At 32.4% G+C, this 13,886-nt stretch overlaps 1 protein-coding gene across 1 annotated transcript in view; it reads left to right on the forward strand.

The window, feature by feature from the left end:
• The window catches only part of LOC126772342 (uncharacterized), a 93,905-nt gene that overhangs the window by 76,036 nt on the left and 3,983 nt on the right, over window positions 1-13,886 (forward strand). The window contains exons 2-6 of the mRNA XM_050492677.1: window positions 1,764-2,700; window positions 3,364-3,476; window positions 3,695-3,881; window positions 5,081-5,140; window positions 12,383-12,572. Coding sequence (XP_050348634.1) covers window positions 1,836-2,700; window positions 3,364-3,476; window positions 3,695-3,881; window positions 5,081-5,140; window positions 12,383-12,572 — 1,415 coding nt within the window. The 5' untranslated portion in view covers window positions 1,764-1,835. The remainder of the gene's footprint in view (window positions 1-1,763; window positions 2,701-3,363; window positions 3,477-3,694; window positions 3,882-5,080; window positions 5,141-12,382; window positions 12,573-13,886) is intronic.

A 13,886-nucleotide genomic window follows, 5' to 3' on the forward strand; every position in this document is an offset into this window, starting at 1 on the left:
TGTTGATTCTACCGAGAAGAACCGACAAGTATTTTTAATTACTCTTTTCTAGCACTTGAATAACATATATGATTTATTTTAACTTCCATTTTAGTCTTCCAAAGATTGACAACAAAAGAGTATTTAGGATTTGCTATCCATGTATAAAGTAAGTTCGTACAAAATCTAAGATGTATCTTATATTGCCAGTGTAGTTACAGGCACAAGGGACATAACATCTTAGTTCTCAAGGTTGGTGGCGCATTGGCGATGTAAGCGATGGTTAAAATTTCTTATAATGCCAATGTGTATGTTATGTTCCACTACAAAGCAAATGCATTTATTCATGTTTCACTTAATTGACTTAATGACAATTGTGCCTATAAATAATCTATATAGAATATTACAACCCGTATTTAATTAATAATAGCCCTAGTTCAATAATCTGCTATAGGCACCGTCTGCACTATATACAATAGTTGTGCCACCCTCGCTACAATTGATATTATCGTGTAAATGTGTTTTATTATTTTATAACAATGTTTAATAACGATAATAAAACTTGCCTCTATTACACTGATGTAATCCGAATCGGCTGATATCAAGAATATTTCCCAAAATGAGCCGGTTACCTTAGACGCTTTATAAATATCTAATTTTATTTATCATACTATAAATATGACTAATTCAGAATCGAAGACAAAAGTAAATTAAAATATTTTGATAATAGATTTTTTTATATGTGACTAAATAGTAAATATTGTAATTATTTGTCTTATGAATTATATAATAATATTACCAGTGATAAAATTAGCATGTCGTTATTTAGTTGATTATAAAGTACGTAAACGTTATTTAAAACGGGGGATATTCTTTGCAAAATAGAGCTTGTTTCTTTAAGTTTATGTGTAGACAATGATATACAAATCTATATCAAGACTATCTGCAGCAAAACATTAAGTACGGACACATTGCAATAGTATAGAATTCGTGAAAGTGTAATCAGGACTAAAGTTCTATCATTCTTTAGAAAAGAAATACAGAATTTCTTAAAGCGGTCGCATTTCAATTTGTACCGGGCCTAAAACATCAGGGGAGAAAGATTTATGGTCGCGCTATTAAAAAACTGTTACTGTGAGGCCGAAAATGTAGAGCTTTTTCTGTATCTGCTGAATGTTAATGAAGATATAAATATTCAGAGTTAGGTCGATACTGTTAAAAAAATAAACTTAAGGACGGGCAGAAATAATTTTGTTGCCAGTAATATTTAAAATAATTTTAACGAATGAAATAATACCTGTTTTATCGAAATTTGCAATTTTTGTAAGTAAAGTATTGAGAATATATAGAAATTCAGAGAATTATTGTTGTTTATAACAAAATATATTATGTTTATGATCACAACAATATTGGTACTACGACTCCTTTATTTTGTTCAAAGATTAATTATATGAAATATTAAAATTCAAGTCACGTTTAGCGATTGAACATTTAAAAAAATCTTCTAATATTCGACGTGCTTCTGATGGAATTTGCGCTAAATTAAGGGCGATTACCTCAACAGTGAAGTTTTTCAAGTATAATTTAGATTTATTGGGTGCGCTTGTAAACCAAGAACTTAAATTGAGGCCTTAGAAGTGCCTTAAGAACTTTCCTTATAAATCTATAAACATCGAAACTGAATACAAATTCTTTTCAAGTTTAAATGAGATCGACTTTCTTGGTTTTGTTTCTTTTACCGTTTAAATTATGTGCTTTATGATTAATACATGTTTTTGTTACAGATTTCTCAAAGGTCAATGACATTCAAACAAAGTGAATTTAGCAACATTTAAGGGTTTTGAAGGGTACAAATAATGTTGCACAGAACATCTTCTTCGCGACGGCGCCGAGCGTCTCGCAGTGCTGCAACTTCTCCTCAAACTAGATCTCCAAGACCTTCAGCTCAATCTTCTCGTCGAGCTTCTTTGGCAACAACTGAAACTGACGATGAACTAGAACAACCGCCACAAAGAAGTCCCCGAGCAAGCTTAGCACCAGATGCGGCACTAGAAATATACCATCGAAGTCCCCGTCACTCCCTCGTACCAGAGACAAGATCGGCAAGGAACTCCATTACGCCAGAAACAGCATTAACAAGAAACACTTTGGCACCTTCTAGAAATAATTTAAGCGTAGAACAAGCTTACGGATCACGATTAAGTTTAAACCCGCAGGATTTTAATAGAAGTCCAAGAAATAGTTTAACCCCTGATATATCAGCTAGGAGTCCTAGAAGGAGCTTGGTTCCAGATGGAACGTCATGGAATCAACCGCGAAATTCTTTAGTTCCAGATGTTGGACGTAGTCCTCGACATTCAGTTGCCAGTATACAAATTGACCCCGCTCGGGCTCAAAAAGAAATAGGACCAAGTTCTCGAACTAGTCCCAGAGGAAGTGTAATTCCAGAGACGTTCAAAAAGGAATTTTCCGATTTAAACAGAAGTCCAAGGGGTTCGTTAATTCCAGATTCACAGAGAAGTCCAAGGGGATCGTTAATTCCAGATTCACAGAGAAGTCCAAGAGGGAGTATTGCTCTTTCGGAGAGGAGTGCGAGAGGAAGTCTAGTCGCTGGTGATGTGGAAGCTGCTAGGGCCAGCCCAAGAGGAAGTCTCACACTAACTTTTCAAGAGCCTCTGGTATCTAAAGAACGACGAGCTAGTGAAGACAGTCAGTGTGCTGGTAAGTTAATATTTATTTTAACTTGTGTTATAAATCAGTGGTAGGGCTTTGTGCAAACTCATTTGGGTAGGTACCACCATTTCATTGGATATTCTACCGCAAAACAGCAGTACTTGGTATTGTCGGGTTCCGGTTTGAAGGGTGAGTGAACCAGTGTAATTACAGGCACAAGAGACATAGCATCTTAGTTCCCAAGGTTGGTGGCGCATTGGGAATGTAAGTGATGGTTAACATTTCTTACAATGCCAATGTCTATGGGCGTCGATGACCACTTACCATTACGTCCACCTACATATTCTATAAAAAAACTATTAAGAATTACACATAATTGAATTTAATCTGAATAATTAATACACTTTTATTCTGATTTATTATTATATTAAATTATGTAAAGTAAATTAACAACTCGTGACTGTAGCGTGTATTACCAAGGTGGTAACCTTGGTAAAAGCCTAATCTCTCCATAAGGATAAATTTAAGAGCTTATTTCAATACCGAGTAACTTTTTCCATTGAGTTGGTGCCGATAAGATAAATTATAAGTTTTTCTAATCAATATAAATTCTTAGCCAAAATTTTTCGGTTAAAATATATATACCATTTCTCTACTGGGCCACCTTGGCTATTTATAACATCAATTAATGTAATTTATACGTTTATACAGGTATTAGAGGACGCAGTGTGTCACCATATCGGGCATCGTTGGGCGGTCGGCAAAGTGGAACTGCGGCTTTATCTGACACTGGTTCCCGGCGAGCATCAAGTTCTGTTAGTCAAGTATGTTATATAGTATATTATGTAAAACAATCTTAACAGATGTTAATAAGAAATCACAGTAAGAATACATTCTCTTAGATACTTTATTTTATAGAAAATATAAGCTTCAAGCAGTATTTTAATTGTTAAGATTTTTGTGAACCGGAATATAAAAATAATTAAATCAAGAAATAATATTCCATTTTATAAGTAGAATTAAGCAAAAATGTTTTGTTAAGGTATCTGGCGATGAGCAACGACGACTATGCGGAGAACATGCTAAATACACTGAAAGAAGTGGTCTGGGGCTGGGCGTTGGTCTCACAACGTATGGTTCTGTTGCTTATCAGCTCAAAGATGCAAATATGGAGGCAACGGGTACAATTGACTTCATTTGCAGAGCTGTCAAGATTATGAACAGAACAAGTAAGTTTTACATACTAAAATAATTTAATTAAATGTCAATAGTAAACTCCATAATTTACACATATTATATAATCGTAAAAGCAATAGAATCAATATTATTTGGTTCATACTTTTCGACACAATCACAAAACACATCTTGACAAACATCTCCTGTTTTTTTTTTAATAAATTAATCAGTAGTAACAACTTATCATGTAAAAGATGTAATAAGCTTTTTATAATCTTCACGTTTTTGTTGGATGAGAGGTCGGTAGATGTTTTAATTTCCATGAATACCGGAAATATTTTGAAATCACGTCTTTGAAATTGAATAGTTCCTTCCAATATTTATTGTATCTATCTTAGCTTTATCGTTATGCTCTAATATTAATGAATATAATCATTACCATGGTAACGGTTCAAAGACTTTTTTTATGGATTAGGAAGGCGGACGAGCATATGGGCCACCTGATGGTAAGTGGTCACCAACGCCTGATCAACTTCAGTAGTTACTGTGAGGAGAGAAGATTGTTTTGTTAGGCGCATAAAGCCAAAGGCGTTTGAAGACAAAAGTTAATTTCAATATTTTTTTAGAAATGGCTTCACTTTCACTAAGATGAAAAGTCAATTTAATTTCAATACTATCGAGGCTTTCTAAACGTCTAAAATACCGTTGTAGGACTTGACCAGTAACTTTGAATGTTTTTTTCTTTTAATCTGAAGACCTGCAGTTGTTGTGGTAGAGCTTTGTGCATGCTCGTCTGGGTAGGTACTACCCACTCATCAGATATTCTAGCGAAAAACAGCAGTACTTGTTATTGTTGTGTTCCAGTTTGAAGAGTGAGTGAGCCAGTGTAAATACAGGCACAATGGGCATAACATCTTAGTTCCCGAGGTTGATGGCGCATTGGCGATATAAGCGATGTTTAACATTTCTTACAATGCCAATGTCTATGGTCGTTGGTGACCACTTACGATCAGGTGGCCCATATGCTCGTCCGCGTACCCATTAAATAAAAAAAGCCAATATTTGTAGAGGATATGTATGTAGATGTTTGTAGCTATCTCAAAGTTTGTGTCATGAATATGTAACTTTCAGGTTAGTGAAAAAGCTCTTGTCTGAATAGTCGATTGAAAGGTGAATAGAAATGGTAGCAATAGCATTTCTAGCTTTTCGCTTTAGTTGGACAAGAGTTATAAGTTACTTGTTTTTGTTACAGTTGTGATGACCGTTTTCCTGGCCATCCTTTCAACCTTGCCGGTGATCATGTTAATAATGGGTATGTATTTTTTAAGGAATTGTACACTTATTTGCTTAATGACTAAATTTTATCATGTATTAAATAAATAATTGCTTCCGTCAGTTAAAATTAAGAAGGGAGATTACTGGCTTATACCGGAAAAAACGACTACTTTACCCGAGGTGTTATTATTTTAAATTGCTCTAATTTTTGAGCAGATAAATAGGAAATCATAAGGGAAATGTATCGTAAGAAATTCTGAGACTTGTACATTAATATATTGTAATTATATATATATATATATATATATATATATATATATATATATATATATATATATATATATATATATATATATATATATATATCGGGCAATCTACCGTGAAATTAACTACGTATCCGTCTCAGTTGGACAGCGAAAGATTTTCCCATTTTAAAATTGAATATTCCCGAAATGATTGTAAATGTTAGGCTAGATATAATAGAATAATTAATAAAAAAGAATATCAGTACTTTTTAAAAATGATTTTAGGAGAACGAACGAACGAACGGGTAAACAAGCTATATGCTAATCGTAACTGGTCACCTATGTCCATAAGCATTTGCAGTTTAAGTAGAAATATTTGTAAAACGTAATACAGGGTTAGAGAGTATTTATGAATCCTCAACCACTAGGAATTCGTTTGGGTTAGTAAAAGACTAACAAAGTAGTTGTCTGTGTAACAAAGTTTATTAGGTGGTAAGGCTTTGTATAAGCTCGTCTGGGTAGGTACCACCCATTCATCAGATTTTATACCGCTAAACAGCAATATTTAGTATTGTTGCGTTCCGATTTGAAGGGTGAGTGAGTCAGTGTAACTAAAAATCTAGACACAAAGAACATCTTCGTTCCCAAGGTTGGTAGCACATGGCGATGTGTGGAATGGTTAATATTTCTTACATCACCAATGTCTTAACCATAAAAATAATTTTAAAAAAATCCTCATACATTCTTAGATCTATAAGCTGAAGAGTTAAAACATTTTGGCATTGGCGAACTTTGATACCTGACGAAGAGGCAATTGCTCATTAAAATTAATAATACCATTTAAATCAGTACCCGCGGCACCTGTCAAATTCCAAGCTACTAGGATTCTGATTTTAAAAAAGGAATTATATTTAAAATGTACTCTACTGTAACTTCACTGTATTCATTTCCTCCGGTATATATTTTTAAAATTTTTAGAAGTCTAAGCCTATGTAATCTTAAGAACATCTGTCCCAAGTTTTAAGACTGTAAGATTTAAAATTAGAAATGGGGAAATTTAACTCTAATGCTGCAGTCCCATTAGGTATTCGTAGTTAATTTAATATTTATAGTATGGTAACCGTATAAAAAGGGCCAGCAATCTTGGGAGCTAAGTTGATTTTATGCCCGTAGTTATACTGGATCACTCCCCCTTCTAACCAGAACCCCACAATACGTATACGTACGTATTTCTGTTTGGCGGTAGAATATGTGATAACAGGGTGGTACGTAGGTACAAGACAGGTTTGCACAAAGCCCATCAAGTAAAAGTAAAAAAGTGTTTATAGAAATACTTTTATTGTATACACACATACTATTCAAGCTAAATTGTATAATCTGTTTTCTATAAAGAGCTAAGCTTTGTACGAATGGATGTATGCGGTTATCGCCTGATCTCCACGTCCGATTTCATAAATTCTATCATTAATATTTAGAATTAACTTTTAGGGTGGACATAACCTATAATATATGAACGCTGCCTTAACGGTAAGAGATACTGGTACATGAATGCTTTCAAAAGAAAATGTATATAGCTTAAAATGACTTGTAAAAAGTGCGTGACGGCATATCTACATACATATATGTTATTTTCAATTAACAAATTGTTAGATTCCTTGCGAGTGCTTGCTCCTAGATTAGTTATATAAATAAGGTAACATAAGGTTTTTAATTAATTACGTTGGCTTACACTCCTATGGGTTAAGATGACGTGGCAGTATTCCACTCAGCTTAAAACCACAGTTAAAATATATTAAGTATGTAATCACATTATAATGAAGAGTATAGTATATATTTTCATACACAAAAATCGGAAGAAATATGAGGCAAGCAGAACGTGAGTTATAACGTATTGCTGGGTTGGCATTGTTCTTAACACTCTTTTGTTTTAGTTAAACACGCAGAAATATAAAAATTTGTTTTAAGTGCAGAAAAGCTTGTCCTTTTTAAATTAATGAACAACGTATGATTACCTGTATAACGGGTCAAAATATTTTTCGGATCATATTTTTGAAACAATGTGATACACAATAATAATTATTATATATTTAGTATCCCACTTAGTGATCTATATATAAATTGATATGACAAATAAATTAAACGTAGTTATATTTTTTAAATAAAGGCATAAAAATATTTTAACTTATCTATTAAAAGCATTACGTTTCCTGCAGACTTTTTGGCATTTAAGGGAACTATAAATCTTTCATATAAAGTTCGTCTGTTATAATTTTAAGAGCGGTGGCTCGGAAAATGCCTGCTGACAATTTTCTCTCGTATTACATTGACCTAATATAAGTGAAAAAGCTATATCTCAAGAAATATGCATCATATTAACGTTACTTTATCTATCAATAAACTGTTTTAAATTTAAAACTTCAAATAAGTCAGATAAGTAGATTTTTTTTGAATCATAAAAAAAAATAAACAAACGAAATTGCCGTCTTTATGATTATTATTATTCGTGAACATCACTGAAATGCAGATATTTAAATAATTTGTAACCAGTAATATTCAATTAGTCTGCAAGATGGATGGATCACTAAAGGGATCCGAATTCCAGACCCACGACACGATTTTGTGATTCAAAAGACCTTTGAAATTAATGACTTTTGTACAATAAGGTAGAGATCTCACTTTAAATAGAAAGTGTCATGATGATAATCCATTTCCATCGTCAGAATTGAAATTATAAATGGTTCACTCTTATTAGTCAATGCAAATTTGTAACTTCGCATAATATAAATTATATATAAATTATTATCTTTAGAGTACAGTACAGTGACAGCCTGTGAATGCCCTACTGCTGGGCTATGGCCTCCTCTCCCTTTTTTGAGGAGAATATTTGGAGCTTATTCAACCACGCTGCTTCAATTTGGGTTGGTGGAACACACATGTGGCAGAATTTCAGTGAAATTCGATACGTGCAGGTTTCCTCACGAGGTTCTCCGTCACCGTCAAGCACGAGATGAATTATAATAACAAATTATGCACTTGAATTAGCACATGAAAATTCAGAGGTGCTTGCCCGGGTTTGAACCCACGATCATCGGTTAAGATTCACGCGTTCTTATCACTGGGCCATCTCGGCTGATCTTTAATTTATGAATAATTATATTAATGTTTTTATATTTTAAAAATAAACAAAAAAAATTAAACTCTAAACTGTAACTCTTTTAGTTGATATACTTCGATTACATATCTTAAAAGTATTTTAAATGAATATGTATTTGATGTTAAATCTTTTGAAGATTAAAGATAATTTAATCATAAAACTCAATTGTAACATAATTTTAATGGTCTTTACGAATTGAAAGAGATTTTATTAAAATTCTATTTTTAACTCTGACATAATATTGTAGGAAACTCAGTCAGCCTTTCATTATGATTATTTTGAAGGCAGCGCAAACCGGAAGCAATACTCGGATAAAATATAAATACATGTGTAATAAAAAAACACATCTTTTGTGAGGAGTGGATGATATACTTAATTGATTTTGTAATAATGACGAAAATATTTTTAATATATCTGCATATTTAAATTTCTAGTTAATTTTTAAATATCAATATCGAGTAAGCCAGTGTAACTACAGGCACAAGGGACATAACATCTTAATTACCAAGTTCGGTGACGCATTGAGGATATAAGGAATGGTTATTGTTTCTTAGGTCACCAATATAGCAATGGACGAGTGGTGCTGACCATCAGTTGGTTTATATGCTGAATGTATCTTGTTATTTGGGGATGAGGCCTTTGCTTACACGTGACTTTGATTTACGGACTGGTAGCCATTTGAAATTAGGATAATAATTATTTCATTGCGCTCTTATTGATTGTGCCAATTAACTAGATTTTTACAGGTAGGACACTTACTGGACTCAGGGTTTTGTGCAAGCTCTTCTGTATTGGTGCTAGGCTTTGTTTATTCTACCACGTTCCTCTAGATTTAAGAAATAGTTAGCATATTTTACAGAAACAATTTTTATGTGCTATCTTTTATCACATACAATTAAACCGCCCTTTATTTATCTGCATTCCTAATAAAAAAATATAAATTCTGATCATCTATCATCAAATTTACAAACATACGATAATTCTAAGGAATTATTTCTTTTCTATTTTCAAAAATACGAATTTGTTGAAAATTCGAACAAATGTCACTGCTTAAGATAAGTATGTTTAGAGGATCTCGTTATAAGTCTGCGATCACCTTAAATGAGATCACTAGCAATCTCGGAATTTAAGCGTTTGAAATTCGACTCTCTTATTTGGAAAGACAATGAAATTGAATCTCGAATTATATCTTGGCAGGAAAAGCTATGATATTTTATTCTACTTATACGAAAAATCTCAAATAGCTATAGTTGCTATGAAAGCAAGAATACTATTAGGATTTTAAAAGGACACGCAATGAATATTGTATATTTTGTTATTAATTTTTTGTAATTGTGCTTACTATGTATATGTATTACTATGTATTGTATTATGTTGACGAGCCGGTTGGCGTGGTTGGTAGAACACTTGCCTTTCACGCCGAAGGTTGTGGGTTCGATTCCCACCCAGGACCGACATTTGTGTGCATGAACATGTCTGTTTGTCCTGAGTCTGGGTGTAATTATCTATATAAGTATGTATTTATAAAAAAAAAGTAGTATATGTAATATATCAGTTGTCTGGTTTCCATAGCACAAGCTTTGTACAAGCTTAATTTGGGATCAGATGGCCGTGTGTGAAAAATGTCCCAGGATATTATTATTATTATTATGTATACTATGACTGCTTTATTAACGTTCTTGCTCCTGAAAAAATATTTTATTTATTTGTTTATTTAAATAGTTACACCATCAACTTATCACTAAACACTTAAATTCATAACTACAACAGATAATCTTACGAAGTAATTCTTAAAAGATGTAAACAACTATTGCCGTAAATACAAAAGTAGCCTATATAAAAATTTAAAATTAATTTATTAAAAAAAAAAAAAATAACATTAACTTGTATTAAATGATAATTAAATGACAATTGAGGCATTTATTTTGTATGGATAAGATGATCCGTTTGCGGCATTTGAAATAATTTCGCAGAACACAATTCCGTCCTGTCATGTGGCAGGATGTAGAGACAAGCACGTTCTATTCAATTTATTTCGTATTGCAATACGAGTATGATGAAATTTTACACATTATACTACTGGATCTAGTTTAATTTTTATATAAAAAAATCAGACGTCTTTTCTAGATTTCCTAAAACGCAATTAAATATATACTGTCGTAATTGATCTATTTACCATAAATTTTGCACAGCGATAATTAAATGATTCTATTAGATTATTACTAAAGCTATTGCGAAATAGTAGCCGCTACAGACAATTTATTAAGAACTAATTTCATCAGTACATCGAGATATACAGACCTGAGAACTGGCGATTGAAACTCGTCGATATTTTATCATCAATAACTTGGTTTAAAATAAAATAAATAACATTAAATTATTAATTGAAATCGCACTACCGTGAGCTTTTTACTCAAGCGGTCTGTAACTATCGTTAGTTTTATTAAAGGTCATTGAACTGTAATTGTAACTAAAAAACACCAGACGATCTGTTAACATTCTTGAGTTTATTTCGCGAATGCTGCAGAGCTAAGTTTACTTGCCAAGCTAATAACGTTATTGGAGCTTATCATCTATTATGATGTCAAAAAATACGTTGTATTTGTAAGCTTTAATGTTTCGCTATTTTGAAGTACACAAGTTTTATGATTTTTCACTATAAAATAGTGTAAGTAAGTAAGTTTTTGTCACTACGCTATTGATTATAAATTTGATTTTATTAGCAGTTATAAGCAAAACTAGTTATATATATTATTAGAAATCAAGATAGAAATAGGTTTTTTAAAGAGATAAATCAATATAACTACACAACAATAAAGTAAACGTAGATCGACACGTACAATTTACACACACAAATAGAACAAAGGAATCAAAACTGACCAAATGAAATATTATTTATGAGATATCCGCCACAACCGAGAGTCCAATCAGAATTGTCTTAAAGCCAGACTGGCCGGCCGATGAGTTCGGCAGGGCCAGTTCCCACTATGATGATAATAACGTGATCAAGTCGCGCCGCCAGGCCACCCCCCGTTGGAAGACATTCCTAACAATATAGTATCCAAATTAATTTCTAAATGTATATTGGAATAAATATATACACTGAAATTTCGAATAGCCGGAATTCGAAACTACTCAAATTTCACACAATGAAGCTCGTATTATGCATCTATTCATAACTATGTATACACATATTATATACATATGTATAAGCTATTGAAAACATAGTCTTAATAATATTCATAAGCATCTAATCTACTTATTTAAATAATGTATGTATATCAATTGCAAATAATCAATATCATCTCGCGTGATAGCCAAATGAATACCTAATTAGGCTTGTTTCATAAAGTGTACATATAATAATTATAAAGTTTAATTTCATTAAATTTATTAATAGTCTACCATGCATGGCCACGCAGATCATTTGCCATCCGGTGGCTTATTTGCCAATCTGTTTATTTAAAATAAATAAAAATATATATTATTAAAAATATGTTGATTAACCATGAGCTAAACAGAAGAATGAAATTTATTCATTTTAAAATATTAGATTCATGAGGAAGAGATAAAGACGACAATAAAAAAAATGTGTAACATTTTCTGTTATTCTAATGTCAATCATGTCACTGTGGACAAGGAATGTGCTGCTTGTTTTCTTTTTTTAAATTTGATGTGTGTAGCGATCTATTTGACAACTACTAATTGCGATATCGGGAGTGTGAAAGTGAAGTACCGTCGCATCGTTCCCTCTTTTGGAATGCAATCATAGATAGCTATTTACAAGCGATATCAACTGGCATCGACTTGCGTAGACCGTTTCATTAATATCCCCTGTTCTAATATAGCTATTATTTAAATGTATTTATCTTGAATACAGGTGTTCAGTACATTCGTGACTGTCCAGCCGAGCCTCGAATACCAGTGTATATGGTCGTTGGTGGTACCGCTGGAGGTGTTGGCATTTACTGGCTGCTGTGGGCTCAACTTGCCAGCAGGAGCTCCACTTCGACTGCTAGCGTGCCCGAGCTAATACTCGCTTACACCCTGACTCTATTTCTTATAAGCTGGTAAGTTTAATTTTAAGAGAAACAAGTAATAAATATTTGTATTAAGAGTTCGCTTAATTACTGAGTTTTATTCAGATTTTCTCGGTAGAATCTACAAAGTTGGTGGAACCTTTACACCTTATTACTTACTATTCTTCGAAAGTTCTTATATGTGTCTTCTTGTTTTGTTTTTATAGTTACCTCATTTGATTTAATTCGTTTATTCCAGAATAAGAATAATAATCCACTCACAGATTATCCAGAGTGATAATCTCTTCGTAGTAGATAAAAATGTATATAACAACCATCTGTTTTAAAAAAGCGCATAAACTAATTAACGGTCATGTAAACTTGTTCATGATCTATATCCAAATTTAAAAGTTCTAAAATACATTTCACAAAAACACTAAAACAAAAACTCACTTACATGAGAAATGTTTACAATTTTTGAAGAAAATATTATGCAGTAGTTCGTTGTTCTTGGTAGGTATAATATTAAAAATATATAAAAAAATATAAAACTATTATATAAACATATTTAATATAATTTAGAAATAAAATATTACTTTAAAGCAATTTATTTTATCACTTCAAAGTATATTTTATACTACAATTCTTAAGCCTTAGAAATATATATTTTTTTTAGTTATATCTTATAATATTTGTGCCAGGAGTATAGACGAGTGGGCTTATACAAGTATTTAAAATAGTAATCATATAAAATTATCTTATCCAAGTAAAAGTAAACCGGTCCTAGAATTGGAAAAAATACTATTAGCATTCCCTCGTTAAACATTTCTGTATATCTGGGCGAAACATAAACCGGCCGTCCTGTCACCAGGAAAAGTAATACAATTTACGTTAAGCGCATTGAAATAATGAATACTAATTATTGCCTCGCTTTTTTACTCACCTCCATTACAAGCCATATCGTTGCTAGGCAAAGATCTCTTCTTAACGTTTGAAGGTTATTTCATTACGCTATACCAATGGGAGCTGGTGCATTTACATAAAAACGTGAGATAATTTCATCCAATATAATGTAAATATGTAGGTTTTATTATTACATTTTCTTTCACCGTCGCTTACGAGATTACGTGGATGGGCTAATTGGCCACCTAATGGTAAGCGGGTACCACCGCACATAGATATTGTAAGATTATCCATTCTTTACATCGCCATTGCGCCACCAATCTTGGGAACTAAGATGTTATGACACTCGTGTGTGTAGTTACGCTAGTTACTCAATTTTTAAACCGGAACATTACGCTACTAAGTAAGCAATACTTAGTAGTATTGCAGTAGAATACCTGATAAGTGGGTGGTGCGTACCTT

Source organism: Nymphalis io, chromosome 12 (assembly GCF_905147045.1).
Source record: "Nymphalis io chromosome 12, ilAglIoxx1.1, whole genome shotgun sequence".
Taxonomy (NCBI): Eukaryota; Metazoa; Arthropoda; class Insecta; order Lepidoptera; family Nymphalidae; genus Nymphalis; species Nymphalis io.